The 17,026-nt window shown below is 43.4% G+C and overlaps 1 protein-coding gene across 1 annotated transcript; it reads right to left on the bottom strand.

The window, feature by feature from the left end:
* Nucleotides 1-1,251: 1,251 nt before the first annotated feature.
* Nucleotides 1,252-3,764, bottom strand: CCNO (cyclin O). The gene is made up of 3 exons (XM_016142265.2): nucleotides 3,150-3,764; nucleotides 2,332-2,517; nucleotides 1,252-1,970 (listed from the first exon to the last, which is right to left on the bottom strand). Exons 1-3 carry the CDS (start codon nucleotides 3,534-3,536, stop codon nucleotides 1,485-1,487), a joined length of 1,059 nt encoding a protein of 352 aa, XP_015997751.1. The 5' UTR covers nucleotides 3,537-3,764; the 3' UTR covers nucleotides 1,252-1,484.
* Between the last annotated feature and the right edge of the window lie 13,262 nt (nucleotides 3,765-17,026).

Genomic DNA, 17,026 nt, shown 5'->3' with positions numbered 1-17,026 from the left:
AAAACTTAATGTTTTTTCAAACATACAGAAAATCTGGGGGGAAAAATACAGTACAACAAACAACAGTAATTTTACTTCCACTTATTAACATTTTCCTATGTTTGCTTTCTATTTCTTTCTCCAAGTTTTTTCATGTAACCCCACCCCCCACCACTCCCCTTCATTGTGCAGGCTGCCACCAGCCTTCTTGAAGACTTGCTATGTGCCAGGCCCTGTGCTGGGGGATTTGCATGGAACATCTTATAAATCTATACCTCAACCTCACCAGATAAGTGCTACTGTTATTCCCATTTTCACAAAAGAGACTTAGACATAGACATGAGACTTGCTTAATATCACCTAGTAAATTGACTCCAGTGCCCACTTGTTTAATCACTCCTTTATACTACCTCACGACAATCTCATTTAGGCTTCACAACAGCCCCGTGTTAGGGATGGGTACAGCCACACCAATCTCCAGGAGAGGGTTTTTGAGCATTTTCCAGAAACATGTCAAGTGGGGAAATTTGAGCACTGTGGCTGAAGGTAGAACTGGACTCAGATCACCTGGCTTCAAATCCTGGCTGCTCCACCGTCCTTTAACCTCTCTGTGACCCAGGGTCCTTTGAAAAATGAATAATAGACACTGCCTCATAAAATTTTTTGATTGAAATAAGGAATTCTGAGCATAGTGCCTGGTACAATAAGCACTCAATGATAGTCATGATTACTATTGTCATAGTTACCCTGGACTCACATGCAGCAGGTATATATTGAACCATGAAATTGCAGGGTAAATGGGCTCAGTTTGTAATGGCCATAACTGTCTGTGAAGCCTTAATTTCCAGCATCAGTTAGTTGTCGAGGGTATCTCTTGCTCCACTCTCTGCTAGTGGGCCTGTGCAGTGCCCAAATCCTCCTGGCCACACATCACTGGCATCAGTGACCCCGCTAGACTGCATAGACTGCTGTGAGTTCTATAAGGTCTCACACCCCATCACACCCTTTGGACCTCTCAGAGTGTGCAGTCCTCAGACTCCTGACAGGTGGGTCACATATAGGCCTACAAGCGACCCTGACTCGCCTTATAACTGGAACAGAGGCCACTCTGCTGTTGCCTGATCTGGTGTAATTACACACAAATGCCAAGTACAGAGTAGACCCAGAGGGAGGGAGGATCCATTGATTGTTGCTGACTCCTGGATTCCTGGCCTGCCTTCACCATCCTTCCCCACAGACAAAAAAAAAAAAAAAAGGAACATTCAGACAAACCACAACAAACAGCCTGTTTATTGGGGAAAGACTCTGCCGTCTCGGTGCTCTCAGAAAAATAAATAAATGACTAGACGCTACTACTATTGTACACTATTTACAATCCACAAGATGACCTGGTGACCAAGTGGGAGCCCTGAAACCCTCTTTGTGGGTTAGTATTGCACTCTCTCAAAGCAATGGGAGAGGTTCAGCCCCTGGGCCAGGAGATGGAAGGAGACCAACCGTCTCCTTTATTTCAAGCTCCGAGAGAGGCTGCACTTCTCACAGATCTGGTGCGGTAGCATGTGAGTCAGGGAGGTTCCGTTTATGGCCACTAGCAGCTGCAGTTTGCCCAGGCAGTCTTGCAGCGCCGCCTCAGTGTGCCCGCCCAGGCGCAAGTCCACGGGATGCGGGAGCTGCAACAGACGGTCAGCCAGCGCCAGGCAACAGATGGCCAGCAGGGAGGGGGGATAGCTGGTGAAGGCGTAGTCGGCCAGGCTGAGCTCTGCCACCCCTCGCGCCAGCGCTTGGGCCTCCAGGGCTTGGGAGACTTCGGCCTGCCCGACCTCCACGCGCGCGTGCGTGAAATGTTCCAAGAAGAAGCTGATGGTTGGAGCGCCCAAGCTGAAGTGCAGTTTGTGCAGCACAATGCACTCGAGGTTGCAGAGCTGCTGCCGGGAGAAGGCTCCGCAGCACAGGGCCAGGAGCTGCTTCACACGCGGCGGGTGCACCTCCACCTGTAACAGAGGGGCGCTCAGCCCCCGCTGCGCGGTATCCAGGGTCCAAGGCCCATCCCAGTCTCAAAACCCAGGAGAAAACCGGGACTTCCCCAACCTATCCAGCGAGATAGCTGGGGCTTCTCCGCTCTATTACTTCCACCTAAATCACCTAGGGTGTACTTTGACTTTTGGGGCTAACCAACCTATTTCTTTGGGGACTGAATAAAGGATTGGGGGGAGGGTGAAGTTAAAGGCTGTGGGGTGTATAAGTTTGCAAATGTCTGCCAAAATGAGTTCAGGGAACTCGACACTAAATCGTGTTCAGTGGAGAGCCAGGAGTGTGGCTCGCCCCCAGGCCCTGGGGGGTGGGGGGAGGTACCTGTTTGCAAGCGATGAGCAGGGACGTGACCCCAAGCAGCTGGAAACAGTCTGCAGCCACAGGCGTGGTGGTTAGGAAGCGGTCCAGAATGTTCACCGTCAGGCACAGCGACTCAAAGGAGAGGCCAAACTGGTGGTGCACGGGTATCAACCAGCTGAGAAGCTTACAGCGGGATTCCGCCGTTACCTGCCGGGAAGGAGGAGGGAGGCGGCCGGCTGAACATAGAGTGGAGAGGGGCTGCGGCAGGGACCGGCCAAGAAGTCCCCGGGAGCTTCCCCGGAGGGAGACAGGAAGAAGAAGAAAAGGCTAAATGCTCTGTAAACTGGGAAACACGCGGGCAACGCTGCTGCAGAGCACTGGCCAGGCTGGGCGCCAGGACGCCTGGATTCGTGCCTGGCGCTGTGCGGAGCGCGTATACACATTACCTCGTGTAATCCTCTCAGCAATTCAGTGTGTAGGAGGGTCCCCACTTTGCAGATGAAGAAACAAGCTCAGGATTGTTAAATACCTTGCTCAGGATTGGTGGGGATCCGAACTCCAACCTAGAAACTGTCTTAACTCCTTCGCGTTCTACTGTGTTCCCACTAACCAGTTTAGAGACTTTAGATAGGTCACTTAAGCCGTTTAGGCCCCACTCTCCTTCATCTGTAAACTGAGGCCGTTAGTCCGGTCCTCCAAAGGCCCTTCCCTCTTGGACCGGGGGCAGGACCTGGGCTGGCGCGGGTCGGGGCGCCGCGGCGGGCAGACAAAGCAGAAAAGGAGAGAGCCGGGGAGAGGAAGAGGAGCGGCGGTGGGAGGTGGTTCTATCAGCGCCTCACTTGTGGCTGCCGCGCCAGCGACTCCTGCGGGTGGAAGTGGCTCTCCCGCTCCTTGCGGAAGGCGTAGCAGCTCTGACCGTAATCGCGGAAGGTCTGTAGATCTAGCTGCACGGACTGCTGGGCAGGGCCGGGTGAGGGGCTGCAGCCTCGCACCGCGGACGCCGCGGGACTGTCCGCACCGTCGGAGCTGGAGCTGGGCGACTCGAATAGTTCACAAACACCGGAGTCTCCCGGGAGCGGGCACGGGTTCAGCGGCTGCAGTGGCTGCTTCCTCCGGAGGCGTGGACGCCTGCTCTTCTTTACCGGGGCGCGAAGGTTCTGGTCGTTGTCCCGCCTTCCAGGCTGGGCGGCGGGGCTAACCGGGCCGGTGGGGCAGGGGGTCACCATGATGCGGCCGGGTGGCCGCCCCACTAATCCCCGGCTGCAGTGGGCTGGACGCGCGTGCGACGGTGCGAAGGAGGCCAAGCCTGATGGGTGGCGAGGCCCTAAGTACTGGCCTGCGCCTTCCCTCTACCACACCCCCGGCCTCTCACTGGCTGAGTCCGGAGCGGCACGAGAGCCGCGCTTTCCCGGCTAAACAACCGCTCCAGAGCGAGCTGCTGACTGCTCTTGGGCTCCGCCGTCTGCAAGGGCGGGGGCGGGGGGTGGGAGTGGGGGTGGAGGAGGAAGAGCTACAGAGGCCGCCGCGCGCCCGCCGCGTTCAGCCAGCCCCGCGCGCGTCCCGTGTTACCCGAGCAACCGAGCCGGCGTTGCTGCGGCTGCTGCGAGCTCCAACTGAGGTAGGGTGCGAGTGGGAGTGGAGGTTGGGCGGCGACGGCGAGGCCAGGTGAGCCCGGGATCCAGCTGTGGGGCTCCAATGCTCCCCCAGAAAAAGATTCGCCCAGGGTATGGGGCCTCTTCTGGTCCTGGGCCAGGCATGCGACCACCCTCCATGTTGGCTCTGATCCAAGTCGGTAATTTCCAAGCTCCAAACGAAAGCTCCAGCTAGAATTCGGTCAGCACAGGAGAAATTTACTTCAGCGACTCATACAAGCAACAGTCTTAATTTAATTGCGTTTGTGATTTTTGTTTTAGGAAGGACCCCAGTAGCTGGTGTCCCTCCTTCCGCTGGTGTCTGAGAGCAAAATCCCCGCAGGTTATTCTGCGCTGCTGTGTATCTAGCAGCTAGGCTACCCAGCCAGGCGGACATTCGTGCTCAAAACATCAAAACAAAACAGAATACTGCCCAAGGAGCCTCAAACTACAGTCCTGTAATACTGATTCCATGCTTGCTACCCCAAACCAAGTAAACTGGCGCCGTTTAAGAACCTAACATTGTTGGAGGGTTGCATTTCTCACTTTATCGAATTGCTCACAGCCAGTTCTGTTTTAGGTTATTAGCTACTGACCTTTTGTCCCCTGCGGCCCAGCCTTTCTTGGTTATTCCCTGCTTCGTTTCCGCCCCTCAGAGTGGAAGTTTCCTAGAGGAAGTTTCACTTCCTGCAGAAGCTCACAGAAGAAAAGCTGCAGGAGTGGAAGGTGGCGGTTGGATGTCCAGGAAGGAAAGACTGTGCTGAGCATGGCAGTTTCCTCTCCATTGCTGGTTTAGTTCCTAGCCTCCTGACCTGTAGGAGGTGGAGTCTTCCTCCCACCTGGGCGATCTTTCTGAGGGTCTCAGACCCTTTAGGAGAAAGGGCACTGGGGACACAAATAGCCTTATAAGCATTCCCAGTGGCAGAAAGTCCACATACCCTCGACCTGACAAACTTTCCAGAGGCTCTCCAAGAGGTGAAATTACTAGATGCTATCATACCAAGAGCAGATTCAGCCATTCTCCCCTCATTCCAGAAGAAAGCTACCAAATGTATGTAGTCAAAGTGTAAATCTTTGTTCCCCAGAAATTTAGTGGGATTTGGGGTGCTGTCTTTCTAGGGATGCAGGTAAAAGAAAAAGGACCAATATTGAGTTCTGGTCAGTATTACCCCTATTTCCCTGTAACTATGAGCAAAGTCTTTAATTTCTAGACCTAAATAGTGTCATCTGTAACATGAGAGATCATCTAAGAATCATCTGTATTTCAAAATACAGGTGCTAGGCTTCCCTGTTTCCTCTCAGGCTAGCTATTGTTGGGGAACCAGTGTGGCAGAGCAATTAAATCTGTGCAGAGGGGCCAGATATTAGACTTCTTCCTTGAGAAGCTGTCTAGATGAGGAGGAAGAACCTAGGAATTCAGATTTTCAAAGCAGCCCAGATGGCCATCCGATACAGTGGAAGGAGCACAAAATCAATTTCTAGGGTCAAAATTGTCGCTCCCATTTATTAGTCATCTTGGGCAAGCTGTTAACCTTCTCTGGGCCTCTGTTTCCATATCTATTAAATGTAGATATTAATACTTGCCTTGAGAGTCAAGTGAAAAAGGCATGAAAACCCAGAAGTTCTTTTTGAATATAAAATAGTGGGGTAACCTTAAAGCTATCATTGGGAAATCAATAATATTATCCCATTGGAGATATCCTGAAAAGCAGTACCATCATTTTTATCCATTTGTGGACCTGAGGCTAGTGGTACCTTGTTGAAAATGCTTTGCTGTCCCAGAGAGTTTGCCTGTGGTTAGAGTTAACTCCCAGCAGGGGGTGCCTGAGCTTCAGCCTGCTGGATCTATTCCTCAGCACAGGCATATCTAGTTTTGTTGCACTTTGCTTTATTGTGCTTCACAGATGTTTCATTTTTACAAATTGAGGGCAAGACCTTTAACCAGCAAAAAGGTTACACCTCTCTTTGTTGCAATACTCACTTTATTTCAGTGATGTGGAACCGAACCTGCAATACCTCTGAGATATATGCCTGCCATGCCAGGTCTAAAATAGTGAACCAAGGCTGCATGGGCCCTTGCCTTCACCGAGCTGACATTCTAGAGGGGCAAACAGAACCACTTGTCACATTTTTTAAATTATTAAAGTGTGGTAAGGATTATGATAGAGCATCTCCTGAGTGTAGGATTGGTAGATAAAATACAGAACACTCAGTTAAATTCACATACTGACAACAAATTTTTACTGTATGTCTCAAATATTGCATGAGACATATTTATACTAAAAATTATTTGAAATCTAAATATTGCATGGGGCATATTTATGTTAAAAGATTATTTGTTGTTTATCTGACATTCAGATTTAACTGGGCCTCCTAAATCTGGCAGCCCTACCGGGGTACTGTGGGAGCCATAGTAGGAGCAGCTGGCCTGGACTAGAAGGCTCCAAAGCAAGTGTTGGTTAAGCTAAGATAAAATGATGTGGGTGGGAAGAAGAAAGAGAGGCATTGGGCAAGAGCATTCCAAGTTGAGAAATAGGATGTGGGAGGGTCTGGAATCATTCCTGGGACATTCTAGGGCCTACCTGATAGAGAATGGCTGGAATACAGAATTGAGGGGAAGGGACAAGATGTAGGGGAGATAATAGCTAATACTTGTATAAACTTTATTGTGTACAAGATACTGCGTTATGCTTTTTATGTATATTATACTCATTTAACCTTCAAACAACACTGACATAGATTTGATTTTTTGTCCCCATTTTACAGATAAGGAAACTGAGGTAAAGAGAGGAAAGGTAATTTGCCCAATGTCACGCAATTAGTAAATGGCAGAACTAAGTTGCAAATGTAGGCAGCCTAGTGCCTTGCTCCATAATCACCATGCTATACTCCTTCAACGGCAAGATCATGCAGACTACATTAAAAGTTTAGACTTTGCCTGAAGCCATTGAAAAAGTCTGGGGAAGGGAAAAAGGTGATCTATCTTTTGTTTTAATGATTGCTGTAGCTAATGTGTGGAAAATGAATTGGAAGGGGCAAGCCTGGAGGCCATTTAGGTGCAGTATTTGTGGTATGAATGATATGGTCCAAGTTAAGGTCTTTTTATTTTCCCTGTGAAGGGTCTTTAGACTTAATTTCTGTTTTCTAATATCTCTGGGACCTGGGCCCAATGCACCTTAAAGCGCTTGGTAAACCTAAAATACTTTAAAAATGTCAAACCTAATTAAACCCAAGCTTTTATAATGAAAGCTGCTTAGCTTTTAGTCCTGCTTATTTTCAGGTATTGGTTATGAAATTTGCAAGGAAATATTAATATAACGGAATCAAAGTTGTTGTTGTTTTTTCTAGTTTGGCATTTCAGCTTTATTTAAAAGCCCCCACCCACACTCTGCCCCAGCTCTAGAACTGGGACTGAAGTAGGAAGAAATGTGTTTACTGACGGTATCTTTATTTTAGCAATCAAAGCAAGTGGGTTGCTACCTAGATGTGGACAACTTTGTTAGTGCCTAAAATGATCCTTAAGCAGTTTTGATCTCATTAAAAATCATATTTACTCAAGATGTTTTCTATTAACATATTTAAGTGCCTAAATTGAGGAATTATTTAAGGTACTTGAAGTCAGACAAGTTTTGCTGGCATTTATTAAACAAAGAGCAGGGATTTCCAGCAAATTTTTAAAAGTCAGACATTTGACTTTAATGTCTAAATGTTCACTGGTATTCACAACGGCATCTCTTTGTTACCAGTTTTCCTACTGCTTTGCCAATTACCAGTTCATCAAATATTCAGTGCATATGCTGGAGTGCATTGCTTCTTTCTCATATATACATGTGCTTTTTCTCCCAACTCACACCCACTAGTGGCAATCCGCCCAGCCCATGTGGGTGGGTACTGTGTAATGGTTGAGAGCTTCAGCCTTGGAGTCAAACTCCTTGGGTTCAAATCCCAGCTATGGATCACAGAAGCTCTGTAAACTTGGGCAAATTACTCAACCTCTTTATTCCTCAGTTTTCCTAGCTATTAAAAAAAATGAGGTAGTAAGAATCTCCTAGAAAATTGTTCTGAGGGTTAGATAAGGCACATAATGTGCTTAATATGAGTTAGCTGCTACTATAATTATCTTTTTTTTTTTTTTTTTTTGAAGCTAAGGTATGTGTCTTTTTGCCATCCAGCGTAGCTGGGGAAAATAATACGTGTTTTTCAGTTTGTTGATATGTACAATTTATATTATATATATCTGACATATGTTGATATATGTTTATAGTCGTAAGGAGAAGGAAGGTTGCTATTCATATTACAGTTCTACTGAACATCATTTGACATCTGAAGCTGGCCTTTGAAGTGTTGAACTAGAGATGTAGCCCTTCAAGTAAGCATTACATGGGGTAACATTTGACAAGTTTTCCTTCTGCAAAGTGTATGTCTCTTTGCTACATTCTAGATGCTGAATTCCAACTATTGGAAAGAAGATATAATATTGAGGTGAGAAGTCTCTGGGAGCAACCTCTTTTTCCAGGGCCCAGATTTGAAGTGGACATTGAGAAGAACTAACAGAGTAGTAAGCACAGTAGCATAATTATGCTTGAGGCCAGCCAAGGCCCCAGATCTCTTAAAATATGAAAGACTCAGTGACTCATTTTAGTGGGCCATGAAAGTATTTTCTTAAACTGTGATCATAGCCTGATGCTCACTCTAATTGTTTTCTCTTAAGATAGTGGGGTTGCCCATGTAGACTCAGAGACGTCAGGAGGGATCAGGCCTCTGAGTACTGCGTGTTAACATTTAGGGTGTTAACATTCACTTATGATACAGCCAGGATGGTCTGATGTTATCGGACTTGTTCATTGGTATTTATAATGTAGCTTTACTAAGCTACTACCAGTGTACAGAGAGCAGTCTTACCTGAAGAACGAAGTCATTTTTGAGATCCTTTGCTTGGAGTAAAGGTGTGCCTTCCCCAAAAGAAACCAAAATAAAGGGAAAAAGCCTTGGGTAATCTGCAAGCTGGAAATTTCTCTTTCTTGTACTTGTCCCCCTGGGTACTGAGGTGTACAAGGAAGATTTGCTCATTAATGGTGGGTGTTAAGGTGGTATGACTCAGTTTTGTAATATTCTCAGAATAGGGAATCATGATACAAAACTAAGAGATTATAAAAGAAAAAAATGATACATTTGATCATGTGAAAGTAAAAACAAAGTATATACTGGAAAAAATGTATTTTCCATCAAAACTGGAAAAATGCTTGTAACTTACATCACAGACACAAGCCTAATTTTCTTAAAATATAAAGAGCTATAAATCATCAATAAAAAGAGAATCTAATAGAAAAACGAGCAAATATTTAGATAGCTAGTTCACAGGAAAAAAATGTATCTTATATGAAAAGATGCTCAAATTCACTCATAATAAGAAAAATGCAAATTAAAACTATCATGAGATATTATTTTGCAGTTAATCTGCTTGAGGACAGTCTGAATGTTTGATAAGAGGATGTAGGGAAAGAGGACTCAGTATGTTGTTGGTGAGAGTGTAAATTGACACAACCATTTTGGAAGACAGTTTGGCAAGATCTGTAAACATTTTAAATTCACGTAGTCTGTAACTCAGCAATTCTGCTTTGGAATAATAATTCCATATTGATTCAAAATGACTTTGTCAAAATATTTATTGTAATATCCTTGTTAAATCAAAACATCGATTGCTTTCAATAAAGAATATATAAAAATCAGAGTATTATACAGCCATTAAGAAGAATAAGGAAAATGTTTATTAATTGATATAGAAGGATTTCCAAAATACAGTATTAAATAAAATAAAGCAAGGTGCAAAACGATATGTCAAATATGCTGTCACTTGTGTAAAAAAAAGAGTGTATACATATATCCTTATGTATGCATAGAATCTCACTTTGCATATGTGGAAAGATACAGGAGATACAGGTAACACTGGTTGCCTTTGGGAGGTTAGGAGATAGAAATAAGAGGAAGAAGGACTTTTAACTGTATATCTTCACTTACCTTTTGACTTTTGAACTATGCATATGTGTTATCTATTTTTAAAATGGCATATTTCATATGCAGATGTGCTGAAAGTTAGAAAGCAGGGAACCCAGGCAAGGACTAAAAAGTGGTGATAACTATTATTTGTGGACATCTGAAAGAGTAAAACGGTGTCTGGGTACTCTGAGAGTGAAGTTCTGTACTTCTCATCTGAGACTTTTGTTCTGGAACTTGGATCATATCAGTGAGTAGAATGAGCTTATAGGGTGGCAGTGCATGGAGAGACAAACAATACGGGGCCTGGGGAGAGCCAGCAAGCAGGTTGTGTGGTATTGAGTAATTTGGTCAGAAAAAGCTCATTGAGAAGATTTGAGCAGAGAGCTCCTGGAAGTGAGGGAGTTGGCCGTGCAGACATTTTAAGGAAAGCATCCTAGCCAGAAAAAACAGCCAGGGCAAAGGCTCTGAAGCATGAACAGGCATCGTACGTGGGGCAACAGAAAGGAGGCCAGGGTAGCTGGAGTTAGGAGTAAGGAGTAGCAGATGAGATCACAAAGGTCATGGGCCAGATCATGTAGGACTTTGTTATTGTTAGCATTCGCTGAGTTCTTAATGCTTTCTCAGGTTGCACTTTTATTTATTGTAGCACTTAATCATCAGCTCAACCATGTGAGACAGGTAAAATTATTGTCCCTATGTTAGAGATGAAAGAATCTTTAGGGAAGTTAAAGAGCTCGCTTGAAGATACACAGCTAGTAAGCAGAATACCAGGACTGAAAACCAAGTCTGTGATTCCAGTCTGGACAGTCATCCCTGTGGTATTCTGTATTTATTAAATGCTAAGAGAGAACTAACAGAAGGCTCTGAGTCCACCCTTGGGCCTCTGCTTTGAAAGGAAAGCAAAGCTGAGGCGTTAGAGTCCCCAGAAGAAGAAGGATCCCACAGGGGCGGAGCTGGTTGCACTTTCTTGTAATAAACCTTGGAGAGGCTCTGGTATGGTTTAGCAAGGCAGAGAGAATTGCCTTGCCCCAGTATGTATGTGCCAGGAGGTACAAGCTGAGCTATAACTGGGAGGGGGAAAAGGAAGCAAGACCTCAAAGCCAAAGACAGTATGAAGCCATATGGAGTGTGATAAGCACAGACTGTGTCTAATTTCTATGAATCAGCCACCTCTTAGGAGGTGATCACGTAAGTAACAGTTTTCTGAGTTACTCAGAGGAGAGCACTGATGCTGAATAGACAAGTTAAAAATGTCTGGAGAGTGCAAGTTCTGATATCTAGCAACCTTGCTGGGAGTAAGAGGTCTCAGAAAGCAGGTTGGCCTAAGGAGCTTGCTCCTTAGTCATGATTAAATAGCCTATTAAAAACCGTGGCTTTCTTTCCACCTCCTATTCTTGGCACAGATATATATTTCATACGAAGTAGCAGATCGAAGATTTTACAAAATTAATGTTACTAGAATATAACTGTACCTGAATACTCTGTAGTTGTCTGTCTCCGCTCTTCCACAACCATTATTTAACAAGCACCTACTAAGTGCTGGGTGTTGCTCTAGATTTCCAGCAGTGGATAAGATGCATAAGCCCCCTGCTTGCATATAGCAGGGAGTGGGAGGCTGGAAGTAAAGCAATAAACATAAGTGATGTCAGACCATAGTAAGGCCTATGCAGAGATTTAAAATTATGCTGGCCTAGAGTGTGAATGTACGGCTACTTTAAATTGCATGGTCAGGAATGCCTCTTCGAAGAGATTTCTCATGTGTTACTAGTGTTCACAAGTCAAAATATCAGTCTTTTTCTTTAAATGTTGAGCAAATCCATTCTCTAAGTGAGATTTCTCATAACATTGCTTAAATCAATGTGTCATTGTTTGGGGAGCAATGTTTTCTGGCGGGGAGTGGGTCCTACAAATGTTTAGTTAAATTCTCCTAGAGTAGTTATCCGGAGATGATCTGCAAATTAGTGAGAATGTGAAGTAGGCTCATTGTATACAGTGGATTTTTCCCAACAAAATGCAAGATAAAGCTAAAACATCTCTGCTTTATTGTTGTTGTTGTTTTAAATGGTGCATAAAGGTCTTCTTATGCCCAGTGGGGCATCCTATGTTAACATAACCTCAGGCTTCTCTGTTAGAAGGGGCAGATCTAGCATGTCTTTTCTTTCTCTACCACACAAAAAGCAAAGAGGGCAGCAATTAGTATCTTCAGACCATGGTAAAATAACTCCCTGTCCCAAATGTAAAGCAAAGCTGGTTCTATTGAAAAGCAACAAAGGGGAAGGCTGAAGGGTACAATATGTAATGCGCCTGCTTAGATGTCAAATCACAGGGTGCAGATGAAAATAGAGCAGCTGTTGAGAGCCGCCTAGTCATATGTTTCTTAGAATTTATGAGAAGAGGCTCCAGGGGCCTGCAGTTAACAAAAGCACTCAGCGTGTAGCAGGTTAGGCTGACCTGTTGAGAGGCAGGATCCAGTTTCTAAGTGTGTTCAACTATGTGAATTGGAAATGAATGGATGGAGTGGCTGGATTTTCTCCCCATGTGGCAAGTCTGGATGTTAAGGTTGTATCCTTCAGGAACATTTCCTAGTACTTTTGGAGAGAATGACAAATTTTCAATTTCCTTCAACTATAACCCGCATTTTTTTTTTTTTTTTTTTTATATCTGTTGTTTCTGTATGGGCTCGGAGGAATACAGGCGTGAACCATTTATGGAGCATTTGTTTTGTTCCAGATATTAAGCATTTCTGTATTCTACATCGTAACACCCGACTTATAATTCAAAGACCAATTGGAGATTGTATTTTTTGTTGCTATGCACAAGTTTAACATAGAACTATGAAAATTATATTCACCAAAATAACATTTAGAGAACGTGCCTGATTTATTTTGGGGATATAAAATTACTCTAAAATATCTAGGCATTCCAAGAAGGCCAGCGACAGCAGCACACACCCTTGCTCCATTTTAGTTCATGTACCAGTGTTTATTCAGTGTCTGCCCAGCACTTTTTCATCAAAATTTATTGTATATTCCTGATTAGCAAAGTAATGCTTGCTTGTTGTAATAAAATTAGGAAAATTTCATAATGAATAGAGAATTTTAATATTAGTTTTATAATAGAAAACACTGACATTTTGGTATGTACTCTTTCAGTTACCTGTGTGTATATCTAAGCACAGAAATACAATGCATTCATATATGTTTTGGTATATACTTAGGCTCTTCATATATGTAGTTTTGTATCCTAGTATATTCATCATCCCGACTACTAAACCTAATCTTAATGGCTTAACACAACAAAGGTTTATTGTTTTTAGCACAGTCCTTGCAGGTCAGGCAGTTCTCCTGGTCAGTTTTCCTCCAACGGAGTTAGAGATCAGAGCTGCTTCTAGTCTGCAAATCACCATGTTTGAAGTTCAGTGCTTCTGACCATGTTTAAGGAGAGTCAGCTGGGCAAACTTGCAATGGTTCTTTACTGCCTAAGACTAGAATGTGACACATCATTTTTGCTCAAATTCCCATTGATGAGAAATCCAATCACACAATCCTGACCTACCTACCCTTGGAAATATAGTCTCCTTGTATGCCCAGAAAGAGGAAATTATGGCCAGTGCATTGCATTGCCTCTGTCTCATCTGCCTTATCTCACTTTACATTGTATTATGGCATTTCCCCCAATCATTAAATATTCTTCAAAATCATTTTAAATAACTACAGAATTTCCTATCAAAAGTATACCCCATTCTTTACTTAGTTAAGCATTCCAGGAAGTTTTGTGTATAACAACATACATTCCTCTCTCTCTAAAGTGATTTCCTGAAACCAATGAACTTAGGTTTCAGACATTTAGTTTGTTGGCATTTATCTAGAAATGTTAGGATGCTAATGTTAAAGATGCAAAGGAAAAAATTCTCTACCTTAGGACAGACTTTAACAGTTCCAAATCACAAAAAGAGCAGCAAAGCTACTACTTATGTTCCCTGGTGCCCATCTTTTCTAGAGTGTTTCCCTGTACCCTCTCATTTTCCCTACTATCGTTTCTTTTCATTCACACACTTTATTTCCTTTTTTTTTCTTTCTAGGCAGATTCTGCCCCCACCCTTTAAACCAGCTAATCTTAGGTTTACACTGCTGTTTTTCCCTTTTTGCTCTACATTTCAGCTCTCCCTGGTCCTTTCTCATCCCTTTCCCCTCCAGAGCTGCTGAGCTTGCCTGCTGATGTTACCACTCCCCTTACTTTTCTGCCCATAAGGGACTTTGGTTGGTGAAGAAAAGAATGGGCACGTGCAACCAAGTCGAATAGGACTTATTAATAGTGTTCAGCAGACTTTGATTTGAGGCAAATAAATAATTCTATGTACGATTAAATGTAAAGTGTGTGTGTGTGTGTGTGTATCTCCGTCAGTCTCCAAATTCCATCTACTATATAGAAATTAAGTAGGCAATAAAAATAGCCCCCCTGTGGCCTTTTGGAGGAGTATAGGTAATTTGTTTTAGAATACTTTATCTCAAAATAACTAATTCTAAGCCCAAATCACTACAGCTTTTGGATTTATCAAGCGTCTTGACTGGGAAACTGAGGGAAAAGTATATTTAAAGAACTGATATTTGAAAACTAGAAACAGATGCATTTAGTGAGCACCGATTCTCTAGTCTACAAATTTTAGTCTAAAGCTCTGGTACTAACTAGTTGTGTGACTTTGTCCTGATCTAATTGTTTGGACTCCTGGCTGGAGATAATTTTAGTTTGGTGTCATTGTTTGTTTACTCTAGTGGAATTTCTAGTCAGTGTTTTCCAGGTATGTGAGATCTCTATGCTAGACTGAATTTAATTGTTAGGCAGCTGCCTGTGACATTTACAGAGCAATTCACTTTCTGTATGGTCTCAGAGATTCATAATCTGAGCTTTAGGTTGCCCAACCTTGACTTTAAAACCTCCTTCTTCATCCCTTCTGGAAGTTCTTTGTGGCTGCCCTCCCATAAGCCCTGTCCTTATCCTGGACTTATTTTGCTTGGTCTTGTTTGGTTTGTCGACACTAAAGCATACATCTTAAGGCTGGTACTTTGGTGAACTTGTCTTCTTTACCTATGACTCTAACCCGATATTAAGATTGTTCTCCTTAGTATACAAATGGCATGTTTGACAGTGCTGTTTTCCTCAGACCTGCCTACTGTGTGTCAGCAGAAAATACTTCATTTATGTTTCAAATTGTGTCCTTCCTAGGATACCTCTCATCAGGGTCTGGTTTCTTGGTCAAAAAACACCTCCAATTTTCTCACCCCAGAGCCCAGTGAATAATCACATCTTTCCTGGCATATTTATCTATCACTCTGATTCTCCCAGAGGAGTGACCCCTTCCCAATATCTAATCATATAGTTTTTCTTTAGTAAAACACTTCTGACAGACAGTAGGAACAGATTTATCCAAAGATGAATCAGTTATTGGAGTTAGTAAACAAGGACTTTAAAATCTGTCAAAAATAATTAAAAGAAAAATAGAGTATCCGAAATTGGCACTCATTGGATGGCTTTAACAGCAGTCTGGATATAAGAGCAGACAGGATTAGTAAACCCCCAGACAGATCAATAGAAACTATCCAAACTGGATCATAGAGACAGTGGTGGGAGGGCAGAAGCAAAGAACATAAAACAACACGTAGGGTACAAATACTCTTACATACATGAATTGAGGATTGGATCCAGACCTCTAATCCCTTAGCCTCTCCCTGTTTTCCTGGTCCATGGCCTCTGTTCTGGTCCCATTGCCTCTATGTAAGCATTTCTGGTCAACCATTTCAATGAGACAGTCTCTTTCATTCTAAGAGCCAATGGTCACTTGAATGCAAAAGATACCCACTATCAACTTTATCTGCTCACTTCCCCAAGCCACTAAGCAGTGCCAGAAAGCCTTTCCAAGTTGTTTCCTATTTTTTTTAGTCCTTTGTTTGGTTCCCTCTGATGCTAAAATTATCTTGTTTTTCTGCAAATCAGTATTTTCCCATCCTAAAATATCTTTCTTCAACCTCTTATATTTTGTTTCTTCATCACATCTGTAAACAGTACTCTTTATTTGGTGCCCCACTTTTTAGTTTTTATTCATTCCCTAAAAATTATGCTTTGGGACTATTCAGAAAAGAGTTAACACAGCAGGCCTCAGGTTGCTATTTTAGAAGGGCTTGATTGCAGGGTTGGCTCTTGGCTGGAGCCTGGGAACTTGGCCTTTGAAAAGCTCCATGCTTTTCAATAACACTTTTGCTTTTGGGGGGTACTAAATGCCTGCTTCCTTTTGTGAGTCTAGAATTTTAATAGTTACGTTTTTGGTCTTGGCGCCTGCATGACCAGCCCCCAAATAAAATACTTTCTTTGACTCTTGAGTCTCAAGTGGGCTTTCCTGGGCAGAAACACTATATAACATGTAGGAAGCCTCTGCATAGGTTCCTCCAGATTCCATGGGATGTCTTTTCCCCTTGCTGATCCTGTTGTATAAGTCTTTATAATAAACGATGACCTCTGAGTTCTGTGAGTCCTTCCAGCAAATGATTGAATCAATGTATGGGTGGCTGTGGTCTGACAGTATCCTTCCTTGCCACTCTTAATTCAAATTGCTCTCAAAAAGTTGATCCATTCATTAAATCTAGTAGTCATCTCTTAGTCCATAGCATCTGTTGACAATACTCTTGCTTCCAGAAACTTCCCTTCTTTGACTTCCCTAAGAATACCCTACCCTGTCTCTCCTCATACCTCATCCATTCATTCAGCAGACATTTATTGAATGCCTGTATGTGCCAGACATTGTGCTCAGTATTCATTAGTGAAAGTCATAGTGCAGCATATGGACTAGTGAGAGAAGACTAAAAGCAGACGGTATATGTTGAGAAAAGTACTGTGTCCTAAGAGTGATTAAAATAGGAGATGCACTTCAGAACAGTGGTCATGAGAAAGTCAGGGTGGTCAGTGGACATAACATCAAGACAGGATAAAGTCTGATAAAGAACCAGAAACAGTGTATTACAGCAGAGAACAGCATGTGCACTGTTTAAAAAACCCCTTAGCATCTTCTAGGTTTCAAAAGTAACCTGGTATGGCTG

This window comes from Rousettus aegyptiacus, unplaced genomic scaffold, assembly GCF_014176215.1.
Source record: "Rousettus aegyptiacus isolate mRouAeg1 unplaced genomic scaffold, mRouAeg1.p scaffold_m13_p_8, whole genome shotgun sequence".
NCBI lineage: Eukaryota > Metazoa > Chordata > Mammalia > Chiroptera > Pteropodidae > Rousettus > Rousettus aegyptiacus.
This window is presented reverse-complemented; position numbering and strand designations above follow the sequence as displayed.